Raw genomic sequence first — 17,168 nt, forward strand, 5'->3', positions numbered from 1 at the left:
TTCCTGTGTGTTTGGATTTGTGCTTCGTTTCCTCAGCCCTGGATGTTGTTTTCGGATCTTTGTTCCCCTTTCTTTGGATTTTGTTTGGCTATTGGACTGATTACTTTGGTTTTAACTGTCGCCTGCCTCACCCTCCTGTAAGTTGTTGTTAGTTGCCATTTCGTTTTAAGAAATGTATTGAACTGTGCCAGCTCAGCCGTTGTTAATCTGTATTTGGGTTCAATTCCCTGTTTCCTCATTACATTATAACATGTAGTTGTTAGAGACATTTTTTGGGTTATGTGTATTTGTGTTTATTTTTTGTCTATTGTCTGGAAGCCACAGTAGGGGGCGCTTTGCACTGTGGGGGCAGAAATGATTAAATAGAGTAAGAAGTAATTACTCAGCAGGTGTGCTGCTGAATGAGAGCAAACTGTTTTTTGACTGTCACGTCACGTCAAGTCACGTCGGATTGTGTTTGTCGACTCTGTTTATGCGTTGTGGCAAATTATGTGAGCCTATTTGTTTGTATGCACAGTTCAGTACCGGTGCATAGTGTCAAGAACGTAAATCTATAAATAAATGTTGATGATTGCAAACGAGTGTTGGATTCATTGGACCCGGAAGACGATGGACGCGTCAATTACTAAGTCCAGCAGGTAGCAGCAGCCCCTCAGTGGCTTAGGTTCGTTTTTGATGTTTTTGCTAAGAACAAGTCACTATAGTAGTAGTTCACTTAACTTGTCATGAGAAGCACTAGTCAACCTGTATGTTTTGTGTATGAAACTGTAATCCCACAACATGACATGATCAGGGGCAGCAAAAAAAATATATAATGGGCAACAGTGAACACAAAGTTGTAATGCATTTATAGTGAGATTAAAGATTAAAATAGTTTTATTATGTAACTCCGATTTTAAGTAAGAAAGCTACTACACCTCTGCAGTAAAAAACACAAAACTATAAACAATCGAACCCTTTAAAGGGACATAAAGGCCAGCTAATAGCATGTAGGGCACTCTAGGGGGCATTGAATCACATTTTCCGCTACTGCACTGCACTTTTTTTTGCACTTTGGTCCGTCTTGGAGGGCGCTTGTTTTACGTTTTCACCATTTTTTCCCCAAACATGTATTTAATCTGTGGAACCCAGTGTGTTCTCTTTCCAAACCTCAATTCTTAAAAGTTATATAACAAAAACTCTTCCGAGACATCTTGCTGTTCCTCACCTGAGACAGGCAGGAGTGACAACCTGCCCAACCAGCACAGTATGTCTCCACATGAGCAGAGTCCAGGCCATCAGGCAGACAGCCTGTCTGGCTTGTTGGTTACACTGGTGTAGGTGTGAGGCTGCCATTACCCTTTATTAGTTCAAAGAGAAATAGGATTAAAAGTCTACTTTAAGCTCCGGGGCCTGTTGAGGTCAGGGCTTAGTCAGCCTGAGAAACTGCTTGACCCAAGGCACAATTTAGAGCCTAGTAGCGGTTTGTTAAGCATGAGATTGGGTTTGGGAAGCATGAGATTACAGTTGCATGATTATGTCTCAAAACCTGAGAAATACTTGTTTCTGATTGGTTGACAGCTGTGCGTTAAAAATCTAACTAGACAGTTTAATTGTGCTATTAAACTGCAAAATAGTTTCTCATGTGTGCTTTTCACTGTCTGTTATAAAAATCTGGCTGAGACAACAATAGCGTCCATCTTGTTCTCTGTTTTTAAGTGATTTCTGCTCCGCTTTAGAACGGGACGTCTCTCTTTCTGCGCTCCTCCGAGATCTCGCGGGATTTGACACGGAACGGGTGGTTTAAAAAAGGTGGTTCCCTTGCTGCACCGGGCCGACAAAACAGAGCTGCACAGGTGGCCAGCAGTGGTGCTGAAGGCTCCCGCTAGTCTACCCAGCGACGCTTTCCTCCCTGCGCGACACGATTGGAGAGTCTGGAGGCGCGAGCCTCGGTGAATCCACCCCGCATCATCCTCATCATCATCATACCCCGCTCAGGTCACCTCAGCGCTCGCCTACCGGCATTTTCCACCTCCCGTCTCCGAAGATGATACCTGGCGAGCGAGGAGCTGCAGTCATGTCCTTCTCGGTGGTGATAATCGGAGCCCTGATGCTGCAGTCGGTCTCTTCCCAGAACGGTAGGAAATGCGCTCCCCTTACACACGATACATGACGGCGATCTCACTGCGAAAATGCGGGTTTTAAGGAGGGATGTCGGCTGTATTCTGCATTTCTGCATTGGGGCATTTTTTTAATGAATCATTGCAAGACGTCTGTTATTAAGAGCGCTGTCCATCACGAATATTTCCTCAGCAGCCAGGTCTTGATGATCTCACCGATAATCCCTGAACGCCACGCCGAAAACAAACGCGTATTAATCGAATGAAGCGCTATTTAGTTTTGCAATGAAGGGTCAATAAATCATTAATGGGCTACAATCTGTGTTCGCTGGGCTGAAGTGGGCCACACGGAGGCCTGCGCGATGTCCCTAAAATGTCCTTTGAAGTGTGGAGGCGAGTGCGCGAGCCAGGCAAGGGCGACTTCTGCCCGTCAGGGACAGGAAAAGGTGGACAGGGACACCGAGGTGCACGATCTGCTGGGCTTCTCCTCAGAGACGAGCACGCACACGGCCAGCACGCTGTCACGCTCTGGCATGTCAGGCCACAGCTCAGGAATTCTGATCCGGCGTCGGGGCTTCGCTGACTGCCCTCCTGCCGGCTGAGATAATGCCCCGCACCAGCCCGGGTTCTTGTAACATGCGTGTAATTAGATGTGGGACCTTTTTAGATGTGCGCCTCTGTAAATAGCAACAGTCCATTTTGCTGCATGCTTCTATTTTTAGAGCAGAGATGCTGCACTGGGAACCATGGCTTTAATGTCCTCTCGGAGCAGCGGATCTGTTAACTCTTTGCTGAGACGCACTGCGCTGCAGAGTGGCATTGATTTCTCAGCGCGGCTCCTGCTTGTTCCAATGACCCTCTGCTCATAAATCTCATCCGCACCAGCTGAGAGCGGTTCAGACCCACATCAGCTGAGCGCTTGTAGGTGTGTGTGCTGTGAGCGTCCAAGTGCAGCTCGTGTCCCGTTCGCAGGCATTGTGTGAGAATGAGTGAGAATTTATTCAGCCTCGGCCCTCCCTGGAGTTGACCATGTGTAGGAATGCATTACACATCCCCTCCTATACTGCACACCCACTCATAACATCTCTTCTTCTCTCAGCACTCCAGTGGATGCAGCTCAGAATGCTGCTTAAATGTAATGGATGTTTCTATGTGACTGATAGCTAGAAAGTGTGATATTTTCTTATCTTGTTTTCAAAGAGGCTGGAGGGTTGTTCTGTATATATGAAATATTTAATCATGGCATTAGTGTATATCTTATTTTCCTTAATTCTTTGTCCAGCAGAGTTTGGCAATGCAAGATATTCCTGTTAAGGTTCCCTTAGGGTGTGTGTGTGTTTCATCTAAGGTAGAGTAGCTTACACCAAGAAGCCTCTTTAATAGCATCATTCAAACAGTTTTTGAGGTAATTTCTCATACAAAAGCCACAAATACAGCTAATGATGGATGTCCTGATTAATGAACCGACCGATGCAAACAGAGGATTTTGTTGGTTCAGTAATGAGTGGAGTGTGATCACTAAATTTTGGGGAATAACATAAGGGGTCATAATCAAAATGGAGATATAGGAGGATATACCTGAGTGTGCTGCAAATTTTAAAACAGCTAATCAACATAATGATCAGCGTAATTGAAATTGCAAGGTTCCATCTGTGTAATGTGCAGCAGGGCTACAAACATTGATTATCATCATTGATTAATGCAATCATTATTTTCACCATCACACAGCAAAGATAAAAATAGTAAGAATAAAAGTTAAACAAAATTGGCGCTGATTGCTTTTCTCCCAATTGACTAATTGATCGATTGACTGATCATTTCAGTTCCAATGTGCATTTCTCTCATATTGAGCATTAAAGGAGTATTAACGACTTCCTCCATAGCTCTGCTCGCCCTCATGCTCCCTCACACATGCTGAATAGTAAATTAGTGGGTGAGATTCAATTGGTGTTTATATTCCTTTAAACAGTCCCTCAGTGCTGAAGGTCATCAGCGTGTCCGTCACTCAATGAACATTTCTGTGAATTCACCCTCTGAAAGTGTCTCTTGTTGTCTCTGTCCATCAGGACTCGCTCCTGCTCTGATAGAATATTCATTTAGCTCGTCAATATGTGTGCCAACAGTTTTTGGTACATTAACTGGGACGGTGGCCAGAATTGCTTCACATTACACTGGTTTAAATGGATTCGTCGGAAGATCCGGAGAAACACTCAGGACTGCTCGAGGCCATCTGTTGTCAGGTGGTGCTGTTAGGTTTGCTGTTTGAATAATGAATCAGAAATTAGCATCACTTTAAACTCTTGTCAGCATCCAGTTCTAATAAAAAGTGGAGTGGTAATGGTAGTAATTCTTAATTTTATATCCCATTTCCCGGTTTAAGCACCATATTAACGATCATCTCAGTTTACAGTCACCAGGGCCCTACAGGACTTGGCTGAATGGCGGATTTTGATTGGCCCTCGCTGAAACATTCAAGTGTCTGATTGGACAGAAGTACTATATCATTATATAAATGATGATTTTCTCGAGAGAGATCAGTTCTAAAAGGCTTGAATAAAAATAACACTGCACAACAAAGTCACATTTTACAACTGAAACAATTAGCCCATTAATTGATTAGTAGATAAGCAGAAATTTAATTACCAGCCATCTCTGATAATTGATTAATCGTCAGTTATATATCAAGCTCAGACTCTATTCTCTGGTTCCGGCTTCTGCAATGTTAAGATTTATTGCTTTTGTCTGGTTTATATCATCTTAAACTTATATTCTTTCAGTTTTTGGACATTTGAAGCTGGGAAACCGATGGTCAAAACAAAGAAAAGCACGCACATTCAATCCAACATAAAATATGGACATAGAAAGAAACAATGGGCAAGATAAAACAAAGAAGTCCTTTATAGACATTCAAATTTAAAAGGAATTGGAAATAAACTGGTAGCAAAAAGATAAATGAAGGAGCACAAATTTGGAGGCAACACTGACAAAACAAATGAAAATAAAAGCATGAAGCTGAAGCAAAGCTGAAAAAGCACAACGCAGCCTGTCCAGTCCTAAGATCACCCACATGAGCCCCACATAACCCCACGCCAAAACTAAACCACCGTCAGCTTGACGTGAGTGACGACATTCAGGCGTGAACGGTGCCGTGGCGTGCAGGGACAAGCGCCGCTGGCTCAGCACTTTTGACGCATCAAGACGACCCGAGGTGGCAGGATGTGTCTCTCAGCTGTTCTGTGCTAAGAGCTGAGGTGTTGGCTTTAGTTTTCAGTCCCAGTCACGCAGTTCACTGGTGATTTTTTTTGCTATAGTTAAAATGTGCCACAGTATAAATTAAGCATTCTGGTGCCACGGCCAAAAAACATATTCTCCAGAATTAAGGAAACATGCTTGGTTGGTTCAGACGCCAGCAAAAAAAAAAAAAATCACATCTTCATTTTATTTTTCTTTCAGATAAAATGCAAAAATTACAATTCCCACTGAAACTGGCTCATATCACAATTGCAATATCTGTCAAACTAATGGCAGTATAGTTGTTTTTGCATATCACTCATCCCTAGTCCTTATATACACTCAGTTAACAGTGTATTAAATACACCAAGCTAACATTATTGTGGCCCAATAGCATAACAGTCCTGCAATAAATCCTACCTCCATGTTTTACAGAGGTGCTGATTTGACTGTGATCATTCTGGAGGCTCTAGGTTGTGTTTCTATTATTTTGTCCACCAGTGAGGGTACAGTTCAACAGCACTACAGACTGCGGCCTCTGCATTGATCAGGCGGTATAATCAACACCTCTCTGTAACAAGTGATTATAATCTTCACGTAGGGAGGATTTACTGCAGGGCCGCTGTGTCGGATTGCATCAGTTTCAGCCGGGAGCACGTAATAAAGCGTGTCTATAGGAAGCTATATGTGCCTGCAGTAAATGTGCTGGTTGCCGGCTTGACACGCACATACATGGAAGAAAGTGTTTGTCTGTCCTGTGCTGATCTGCCTGGTCTGGTTGGATATCTCTTCCTCTTCCTACTTTGTTGCCGTAGAGTGCTTCTATGGAAACGGAGGGGGTCTATCACCATGCGCCCACACGCTCCCCAGAGACCCAGAGCTGCAGCTTCTATAAATCTCCTCTCAATCTCATGTGCTCTCCACAGAGCCTATAGACAATGCTTATGGCTACAGCCACCCTCCTCCTCCTCCTCCTCCTCTTCCTCTCTGTGCAGCCATTATCAATTGTTTCACTGTTATTGCAGTTCAGAGAGGGAGACATTTCCATCCGGTGAGATTAACAGCAGAGTTCGACCGGTGTCTGCGCTCTCCTCTCAGGCTTTTCTGAGTACGAGTGATGTTTTCATCTTGCAGACAAGATGTGTTGAAAATGACAAGGTCACTTGGAGGACTTTTAGGATGTGAGCGCCGTGCGACACAAATTTCTATGATATCATTAATTGGACAAAACCAAGTGAGGGCAGCCCTGCAAGGACGTCCCAGCAGAATTGAATTAAAGCTTCCCAGGAATAGCAGCAATAATGGCTTTGGCAGAGCTGAGGTCGCCTCTGTCTCTGTCTCTGCCTCTGTCTCTGCCTCTGCCTCTGCCTCTGTCTCTGCCTCTGTCTCTGCCTCTGCCTCTGCCTCTGTCTCTGTCTCTGCCTCTGCCTCTGCCTCTGTCTCTGCCTCTGCCTCTGCCTCTGCCTCTGTCTCTGCCTCTGTCTCTGTCTCTGCCTCTGCCTCTGTCTCTGTCTCTGTCTCTTACCAAAAATGTTGATGTGACTGCGCCTGGCAGACAGTTTGCTGCTTTCACTGTGTTTGAATGAAAATGCTCTAATTACAGAATTTTCTAACTACTTTTTCACTTTGTGACAGTTTTCTTAGTCTTCTATGATTGCTGATTGAATATCTTTGGTTTCTGGACTGTTGTTCAGCCACAATGAAGCAATTTGAGTACATTAGCTCGGCCACTGGAAAATTGCGATGGATATTTTTCACTGTTTTCAGACAATTAACCAATTTAGAAGAGAGAAAATTAGCAAGAGATTAATCAATAGGAGATAGTTGTTAGCAGCAGCTGCATATTTCACATTTTCTGCCTCTTTTTTATACATAAATTAAGCTTTGTTTAGTTTTACAATGATTTGTCAGTCAGTGTCTTTGATCATTTCATATTATCTTTTTTCTTTTTATCGTTCCTTATTTGGTTCCCATTTAATTTACTCTGTTATTTTCTTGTCTTTCCATCCTACACCTGTTTTCCTTTTTTTGGGCTTATGCTCTCCCCTAAACCTCCACCACCTCCAGCGGGCTTTGTGAAATCACCTCTTTCTGAGACTAAGCTCACGGGCGACACCTTTGAGCTGTACTGTGACGTGGTGGGAAACCCCACCCCAGAGATCCAGTGGTGGTACTCTGAGATCAACCGAGCCGATTCCTTCAGGCAGCTGTGGGACGGCGCCCGCAAGCGGCGAGTGTCCATCAGCACGGCCTACGGCGCCAACGCCGTGAGCGTGTTGGGTGTCTCTCGTCTCACGCTGGACGATGCTGGGACCTATGAGTGCAGAGCCAGCAATGACCCGCGACGTAACGACCTGCACCAAAATCCTGCCACCACCTGGATCCGTGCTCAGGCCACTATAACGGTGCTGCAGAGTGAGTGGTCAGTGTAGAAGAAACACCCCCCCAATCCTCTCATTAGCAACCAGATTCAACACTTCCTGTGTGATTCAGCCTCCCTCAAACCTCTCCAGAGGACGACTAGCTTCTTCCATAGATGCCATCCTCCCCTACAGACCTGGGAAATGAAGAAAAACACCATCAACTAGTCCTTTACCAACAGAGTTGAGTAGTATTTTACATCGTGCTCACCCCTCGGTTCAGAGCATCCTCCAACCCACGCACTGTAGAGCCCGATCTCCTCCCAGTCTCATTTCCTCTTTATCCTCTTTAGCTGTCATCTTCTCATTTCCCTGAACGTCATCATGGTCAGTTTAATTTCTCCTGTGATTATATTTATTGTCCTTTAACCGGTTTTATTTCTATGTTTCTTATTTCTTTTATGTGTCAGGTTTTGCAGACTGACTATGTTTACACATCACAGTCCAGTATTTGCTGTGACATTGATCATAACCATCAGATTTATTTCAACAGTTATATCTGGTTCTTATAAATGATGGCATTTGTTTGTTGTTTGCCCACCAGCATCAGTCAATCAGTCTGTTATGTTTTTCTGTGAAGGAGGACTCTTTTGATTCAGATGTATGCAGATGTCCTGTTCCTCAATCTGAAATACACAGAACTCAAAACTTGTTTGTGCTGGTTTGGGTGTCGCGTCTTTTCGGTACCTGCTGGAATGTTTCTGTAGCTCAGAGTCAAAAATTACCCCAAGCTGACACCAAATGTCGTATTAGTAATGTTAATGATAATAATAGCTAGTAATAAGATTTGTAATACAGATTTTATAATTGTAATCAATTTTATGTATAAATTAAGACATTTATCAAATTTATCAAAGAAATTCAAACCGAACTTTCAGAACATTCAGAGGTTCACCGGTGTCTGCATGTACAAACAAGATGTAGATAATCAGGATTAAACAGAATCCGACGCTCCAGTTAAGGTCTTCATGGTTTAAAAGCTCATCCAGGTGAAGATTTCGTGCAGGTTGATTTTGAACCACATACAAATGTATGTTGTTGCAGAGTTTCTGGGTTTTTTTTGATGGGATTCCTTCAGAGCTACTTAATCTCATCTCTGAGTTAAAGCCTAGAGAGCTGATGAATGGACCTTCACCTTCATCAGTCATCCTCAGTGGCTCCCAGTGTGAATACCTATTTTATAAACGTGAATCCGTTGTGGTAAGCTTTGCTACTGTACATAATTACCACTTGAATATTTAAAAAAATCAGCTTTTGGAAAAAAGATCAGAGAAATATAATAGAAACTGATTCCATTGGTACTTTTCTCCACTGAATCAATGTTCCTCAGCACAGGAACACTGTGTCCAGCTGATACCACAGGTTCACATCATGACCATTAGCTTTTATTAATTCAACTGTAATATTCATATAAGCTGCAGAGTGTATCATGAAAAAGGTGAAAAAGTGTAATCTTTATTTTATGTTAACCATTAGAGATGCATATAACAGACATTTAAGGACAGTGATTGGATCCTTCTTACTGCAATGCACCTTGGGAGCTGTAGTTGGCTTCTCTTGACTTCTCTTTTGAACTTTTTATCAAAGAACCAGATATTTTCTAACGCAGTTGCTCATGTTTTGTACTGATGACTCAACTGAGAGGGTTTTCATGTCCAGCCGAGCCTTGGAAGTGCTCCCACTTCCACCCTCAGCTAACAGTGCAGAATATGACTTCTACTTTAAGGAACCCCGGATGCCCGAAATAATTCCTCCCACTTTGCAACTCTATTCCTGTACTGTATTGTATAAAGTGCAGCTGGCTGAGGTGTCTGTCTGAACCCTTGGAGCCTCGTTGTTTACATCTTCCAGCACACCCTCACCCACGAGTCCTCGCAAGCATCACTTCTGTCGTGGCTGATCTGTGTCTCTGTTGCAGAGCCGTCAATCACCGCCTCTGAACACACCACACTGCCTGTGGAAGGCGATGCTTTCACACTGCAGTGCAATCTGACCGGCGCCCACAGTGCCCACCAGGAGAGCTTCTGGATGAAGAACGGGGAGGAGATCCCGGAAACACGCACCCCAAACAGGAACACCGAGTACAGGTGGGAGTCACGGCAAAACCTTTTGTGTGCGTGTGTGTGTGTGAGAGAGTGCTGAACATGGTGTTTAGCAGCCTGATGTGTCTTCACGCGAGGTGTGTTTCCACTCTGCAGGCTGAACAAACCAAGAGGAGACGACGCCGGAGTGTACATGTGCGTCTACACCTTCGAACTGGCTCCTCCGGCCAACGCCACCATCGAAGTTAAATGTAGGTGCTGATTCGTGAGCTACAGGCGTCTCTGTCAGCTTCAAGGCCGCATTAGAGATGTCACCAATAAAAATGGCCCGAGTGGCCTTGAGCATTAGCAGCCCTGTCATGTGAGGACCTGCGATTTCAAACGGCTCTGCTGGCGGCTCAGGGGCAGCCGGCGCCCTTGACACCTCCATCTAACCAATGCCCGGCTCAGTGGCAGCAGATGGTGTCTTGTTTGTCTGATGGCAAGGGATTATGTCTCAACGCTAAAATCTGGTCAGCCTTTTCCGCTGTCACATGCAACACTATGGAGGCAAATTGGATTTTGGGACGGTTTGCTCTTATTTTATGAGGCATGTCTGTTCATCTGAGCAGACAAAAAGATTTATGTCCGTCCAGAGTCATAATACAGAATACACAGAATAATACAGGCTGCTGAATGTTACATTGGATCGCATGTTCCTGATAGATTAGATGAAATGCTGTGAATGAAAGATTTGAATTGTTAGTCAGACTATTTTACTCCCTGATCATGGTTAAAAATGTATTTGGAATTACAACATTGAATTTATGTTGTATTCTATCCCTTTTTTATATTTCTCTTCTTGTTTCAGTCTTGTTCGCTGCATCATTTAGCCCCTGCAGCAGTTTTAATGCCAATTACAATTTAATTGATCTTCCTAACTCTACAAAGTGCTTCAAAGCAGCAGAACTTCTGTTTTCCATAAGCATTAATTAGTTAACTAATATTAAATGACAGGTGCAATAAAAAGTGTTTATCTTCAGTTTCTACTTAAAAAGATGAAAAGCACAAATTAGTAACCCATTAATTATTTTCATACAACTCAAGTGATTACCTAGAAATTACTGCACGCACAGTGGACTGACTATATTTTGGTGAATTTCTTGAATGTATTATACCAGCTGATTTCTCTGTTATTGTGGTGTTTTGTCTTAGCTGCTCCTGAGATTACAGGCCACAAGCGTAGTGAGAATAAGAACGAGGGCCAGCGTGCTGTACTCTACTGTAAGTCTGTGGGATATCCTCACCCCGTCTGGACCTGGCGCAAATTCGACAACGGCATTTACAGGGTATGTGATGCGAATATGCACCTTTACACTTTAATGCAGTCCAAGACAACAGATTTGCCACAAACTTCATTTGGAAGATTATTGTGTTCAGCTCTTGTTGACACTGTCAGAGATGTGTTAATTCAACTATGTGTTTATTATTGACGTAATATAGTTAAAGTAGCTGATCCATGTGAAGGTGGAATCTTTTGAAGGGCTTTATGGGATTGCATCAGACTTTACAGGTGTATCTAATAAAGAGGCCACTGAGTTTGCATTGTATATATTTGTATGATTGTAGATGAACGTTGGTGCCACAGTTGGTTTCATTGGGATGCAGTTACATTTAGTTTAGTGGCACACTAAGATTTGAAAGCCCAAACCCACAAAACTGTATATTTACTGTTAATTTGGTTATTCAAATATCCTGGTGTGTGTTGAACAGAGTTTAAACATCTTGGGTAAGACTGTCTGTTCTGTAGCTGGTAACTGTGGCATGTAAACTTCAGTTTTCTCATATCTGCACAAATCTGTGTTAAAACAAGACGACTACTCATTTATAAACTACCTGAGCAAAGGGATTCAAGCTTAAGAGGCTATTTTATGACGACATGACTGCATCAAATAGAAAATCTTGCATGTATTCTACATCATTTAATAATAATGGTGATAATAATATATTTTTCTATACAACTATAACACTGTATTTTTGTTAATTCATAACATGTTCCTGTTATACAGCATTAAATATTGTGTAATGTTATAAAACCTCATGACCTTAAGTAGGATATCAAAGCAGCTCTGTCCGTGCAAACACGCTGTCAGACTTTCAAACACTCAACGTCTTACAGCTCTCTCTTCCTCCTCGACAGGAAATCGACAACTCAACCGGACGCTTCTTCATCAGCAGCAGAGACAACTACACTGAGCTCCACATCGCCAACCTTGACATTGGTTTAGATCCAGGAGAGTACCACTGCAACGCCACCAACATGATCGGCAGCCGCGAGGAGAAGTCTGTGCTCAGGGTCCGCAGCCACTTGGCCCCCCTGTGGCCTCTCCTGGGGGTTTTGGCCGAGATCATCATCCTGGTCGTCATCATCGTTGTTTACGAGAAGCGTAAGAAGCCGGAGGATTTACAAGACGGTGAGTCAGCAGCGGTGGTGCTCGTTTTATTGCTCCACAGTTTTTAATATATCTGAGAAGGAACTGGTTGCGCTGTTCAGTTTTGAATCTCTCCTGTGAATTTTCTGCAAAAGTCTTTTTGCATCCGAAAAACGGCGTCAGTGTGGCGCTGGACAACGAGGCGACCGTGAAAGGCGGCGCGCTTTCTTTTTGGGTGTGTGCTGGAGTCATTCCTTCACCAGAGAGACTCCGGCAGAGTCCCCTGACACCGTGCTGCTCCTGCCTTCAATAATTCAGCTTGCCGAGGTTGACCCAAGAGGCAGACACTGTTGCAGGAGGTCGCACCTTGTCAGGACAATTTCATGCCTTTAATATTCATGAGAAATATGATACTGCAGTGTTGCGGAGGTGGACAGTTTCAATTATTAATGGCTGTCCAGGGACCTTGTGCCGTCCCCAAGCTGCTGCGAGCTTAACCACGAGACTCATCTAGCTATTCAACTTGCATATGCCATCCTGGGATTGTTTAATACTACTGAGTACTTCAGGAGTCTAGCTATATTATAAATTATGCATTAATGGTATTTGGGTGACCTTTTCCTCTCAAACAGAATTTTGATGTTGCTGATTAGATGCCACGTGCAGCGAAGGACTGAGAGCTCAGAGCAGCAGCACTTCACAGGAGTGTAACGCCATTATGGTTCATTAAACGGTCAGAAAAGGACTGTTGTGTTTGAAGCTGGGTCGAGCGGTTCTGGAGAAAGATTGTTTATCTCTCTCACACAGTAGCATGCCGGGTTTAAGCCTGTCTTGCTCCATCCACTTCCTCTTGTTCTGTGCATTAGCACCTGTTGCTGATTGGCTGGAATTGTGTCATGCGGCTCGGTCTGAGCCGCTTTGTTCGTTTCCCTTCTGCAGAACCACTGCTACGTACACACACTGATTTTTTTTTCCTGCTCACGCACAGAACAGACACTTAGCCTTGAATTTGAAATTCAGCCCATATCAACAATCTTTCTCCAGAGTGACTCAGCGCACCTTTTAAGTCACGTTGAGAATCCTCAGTCTTACAAAATGGATGTAGATTGCGTGAGTCATACAGCAAATTCATGCCTTAAATGTTAATAATTCATATTTTCCTTGCATTCCTTTAAATAAGGCTAGCTTTGGCTGTTGAGTATTGTAGCAGATTGTTATAATATCTCCCATCCCCCCCTTTTTCCAATTTGCATAACCTAAACCGTGTTTGTGGTAAGTGTGAGACTCTGCATGCTTCATGAATTTCAATAATTACTCTGCCTCATCTTCTTCCAGTTCACAGCACAGTACACAGTTCTGTTTCCCTTCCTCATTAATGTCAAGTGCTGTCCAAAAGTTTCAGTTTTTTAAGATTTGATTTTACCGACAGCAGCTTCACATTCTTGCATCAAACCCATATTTCTCGCGGCGATGAAATGGCATGCAAGTGACTGTAAAGCCGTGAAATGTCTTGTGTTTATGAATCATTTCTGCTGTCGCTGGCCCTCACTGCGTCAGTGACTTCAGCAGAGGGCTGATGCTGATGGAGCTGCTTCTCACTAATCTCTGAGAGTGAACAGCTGCTCTTTGTGAGCGCTGCCTGTCTGTGCATGACAACAGTATATTTTTAACTGTGAATTCTTTAACTGTATGTAAGTGTTCTCACTTGCTCATGCGTTTTAATGTGGTGTCGTGCTGGATTTGACTGCATTCTGTGTGTTTGTGAGTGACCTCCTGAGGTGGTTTTCCTTCCAGCCTATTGTTTACTATGTTGTTACTTCATCAAGGCTGCGTTTTTCATCCCATAACACAGTGTGCACATACAGTACCGATGAAACATAAAAACAGGACCAAGTGCACAGTCACAGTCAGTCACAGCCATCCTTTATGCATTCTGAAAAAAACCAACACTTTTCACTTCATCAGCGTGTGCAACTTCTTTGCGATTATTTTATTTTTTGGTCTTCATTTCTCCATGTGTTCCCTTGTTGCCTCAGATGACGACCCAGCTGGACCAGTGTAAGTATTACACCTTTCACCTTCAGTAGCTTCTCTCTCTGTAACTTGATTGTGTGTCTTTTGTTGTAGCTTCACCCCTGCCTGTCTTTAGAGCTCAGTGCTCCCCAAATCTGGGTCACAAATAACTGGGAGCATCCTGCAGTAGTGCTCTGCTGCATTCACATAAATCACAGGGAGGAGTTTAAAGTCAAGTAAGGACATTTTTGCTGTCATTGACAAGTTACATTCTGAACTGTCCTGCTTAGGGAAGCTCTGTCCAAGATGCTCTTGAAAAAGCCACACTTTACTTCAAGTCACCTGCTATCAGTCATAAGCAGTATATAAACATTTAGTAAAAGGTTTATAACACTCTATATGCAGTTTAAGCAGATGTAAGTGTTTTATATGTCAACAACTATAATTCCTCCTGCACCAATAAGGAGACTGCCGTAATATATAGGAAATATAGGAAAATCCTTCATAGGAGAATTTAGAGATGTTGACAAATACTGTGCATTAATTACAGTTGCGGCTACTTACAGCTGCATTATAGTGTGTTAGAATTGATTTTATATATGATACACTGCTTATAATGCTAAATGGGGGGACTTTAAATAAAATGTTGATTTTTTAAGGATAAAAATGATAAGATCAGCCTCGATTGATCCCCAGAGGTGAAATTTAGGTGGTTCAGCAGGAACAGGAAATAAGTACAGGTAAATAGAGAAATTTAAAACATTTATAATTAGAAATATATTAAAGTAAAAATAGATATAGCAATATAAACTATACAAGAGCAAGTTTCTATTATGATTTTATTTTTATTCTGTAAATAATGCCAAGAATTGTTTAAAAACTGTAACTCGACTCTTGATGATATCATCAGGGTTATCTTGTTAGACTAGTTCTGACAGCCCCAGAACTGTTTTCACAGGCTCAGTGGGACTAACCATGAAAAATCAGTGAAGTGCCCCTTTAATCATGATTGTTAATGAGTGTTCTGGTCTATAAAAATGTCAGAAATTATGTTCAGTTCCCATCACAAGTTGGTAAAACCCCAAAAAGATGATGTAAAATTGGTTAATTGCCAAAATGTATAAAGACTGAAACAGAGAAAAGCAAACTTTGTGTGTTTTTATTTGATAAATGATTTAACAGTTATTAGAACTGGAATCCAATCATTATCTCTCAGTCAACCAATCAGTCGTCTGACTCATTGTTTCAGCACCAGTATGCTCTGTATCTTTGACTTGAAGCCTGAACTGATTTCCCTCTTTTGTTCTTGCTAAAGGAAAACTAATTCAACCAACAACCACAAAGACAAGAACCTCCGCCAGAGGAACACAAACTAAGCAGCCCGTCTGCTGAGTAAGTGTTAAATTATTAAGAGGAAGCCTGATTAATAATAGGTATTACACGCTTGTGGCCACAAATTACAAGATGAGCCACCATATGTAATTATCACTGAAAGCTCTTGTCAGCCAAAATAAGACTACTGTCAGGCTAATGAGCTGAATTTTCTCTTTATTTGCAGGTTGCATTACACATGTATTGACCATATGAAGGTAAACAAGAAGGGAATCCATACCAATTGTTAATAGGATTTATCTGCCATTAAAAGTATGGTTGTGGAGGAGTTAAGTGAGGCATGCCTTATGATTTTGTTGTGTGAGCGTGCGAGGTCAGGAAGTACTCAAACCATTATGGGATTGCTAACATTATAACCATTGTTGCTGCATGCAGTTGTTGACGTTTATGATTTTTCCCTCTTATCCACTAATTTTAATATTTTTACTACTTCTAAAATAATGCATGCAAGATGTTGACCTTCTATTTGAAGGCAGAAATGCTTTTTTGTTTTTTTGTTCTTTTCTCTGAGAGTGGCTTCATGTAGATAATCTGTGTGTTGTAGAGGAAAAACAAAACTGGGCAATGTAAAAGAAAATGCCACCATAATCGGGTATGACAGTTGTGTATAGTTTTATCATTCTGCTGCATACCATTTTCTAAGTTTAATCATTTTATCAGACAATATCTATTACATTTTAAGGGCTTTGCAATGTCCCTCTAAATTTGATTAAGGTTTACTTTATGTATGTACTGTATGTGTTAAATCACTATAACTATGTATCAGATCAGCATTATTATAAAGACAATTCATATTATATGATGCACTTAAATGTTAAGAATAATGAAAAACTGTATAAACCTACTTTAGGAGATCTGTGCTAATCATTCTAACATTGTTTTATAATCATGTGTATTGTACAGCATGGCTATTATCCTATGCAATTATTATCCATATCAATATATTGAAAATCATTGCAGCTTTTGATTTCTCTGTGACAAAGCTTTAAACTAGTAGGATCACCGTAGAGCGTTGATGGCATACTACACAGCTGCATGAATTCTCTACAGCTGACGTGGGGGTGGGGGCGGCGAGAGAAGCCCACGTCAGGACTGACACATGTGAAGCAAACTGCAAGGTCCCGACTCATTTTTAAGAATAAATATCTCAAAAAAGGAAAGCGTGTCCGCTGAGTTTGTTTCTTTGTGAAAACAGGCCAGTCATTCAGGTGCAGCACTGACGATGCACGCAGGCCGTCCCGTGGGAATGCAGGGGAATGGGAGCATTTGGGGGACAGCACCATCTAGTGAGGTGTTGAGTGACTCACAGCAGACAGGAAGAGGGTCGGGCGTCAGAGGAACATGACCGGACAAAGCTTGGTTAAAAAATCCCACAACAGGCAGATGAAAAACTTCTATACACAATATAAACTGGTGGTCAGGGATAAGAGGTAAAACAAAGCAATAAGAAATATGCTAAAATCAGGCCCTGCAGTTAAACAGCAGCACTTTATTTAAGCACACACAAGTTTTTTTTTACTCCACCCACACTGTCCACACTTTTTTCCCACTGATTTTGAT

At 42.3% G+C, this 17,168-nt stretch overlaps 1 protein-coding gene across 4 annotated transcripts; it reads left to right on the plus strand.

Moving 5' to 3' along the window:
- Window positions 1-1,827: 1,827 nt before the first annotated feature.
- Window positions 1,828-16,745, plus strand: LOC121607418 (neuroplastin-like). 4 transcript variants are annotated; one of them, XR_006006882.1, is made up of 9 exons: window positions 1,828-2,117; window positions 7,398-7,745; window positions 9,669-9,837; window positions 9,949-10,043; window positions 10,987-11,120; window positions 11,972-12,245; window positions 14,331-14,452; window positions 15,532-15,608; window positions 15,775-16,745. XR_006006882.1 is itself a non-coding variant. In XM_041938197.1 (9 exons), the coding sequence occupies exons 1-8, from the start codon at window positions 2,027-2,029 to the stop codon at window positions 15,590-15,592; spliced, it is 1,194 nt and encodes a 397-aa protein (XP_041794131.1). In that variant the 5' UTR covers window positions 1,828-2,026; the 3' UTR covers window positions 15,593-15,608; window positions 15,775-16,745. The 4 variants fall into 4 exon arrangements, 3 of the variants coding, with proteins under 3 accessions (XP_041794131.1, XP_041794132.1, XP_041794133.1); XM_041938197.1 differs by lacking the exon at window positions 14,331-14,452 and adding an exon at window positions 14,240-14,261; XM_041938198.1 differs by lacking the exon at window positions 14,331-14,452.
- Window positions 16,746-17,168: the final 423 nt, after the last annotated feature.

The sequence above is a fragment of the Chelmon rostratus genome, chromosome 6 (genome assembly GCF_017976325.1).
Source record: "Chelmon rostratus isolate fCheRos1 chromosome 6, fCheRos1.pri, whole genome shotgun sequence".
Lineage (NCBI taxonomy): Eukaryota > Metazoa > Chordata > Actinopteri > Chaetodontiformes > Chaetodontidae > Chelmon > Chelmon rostratus.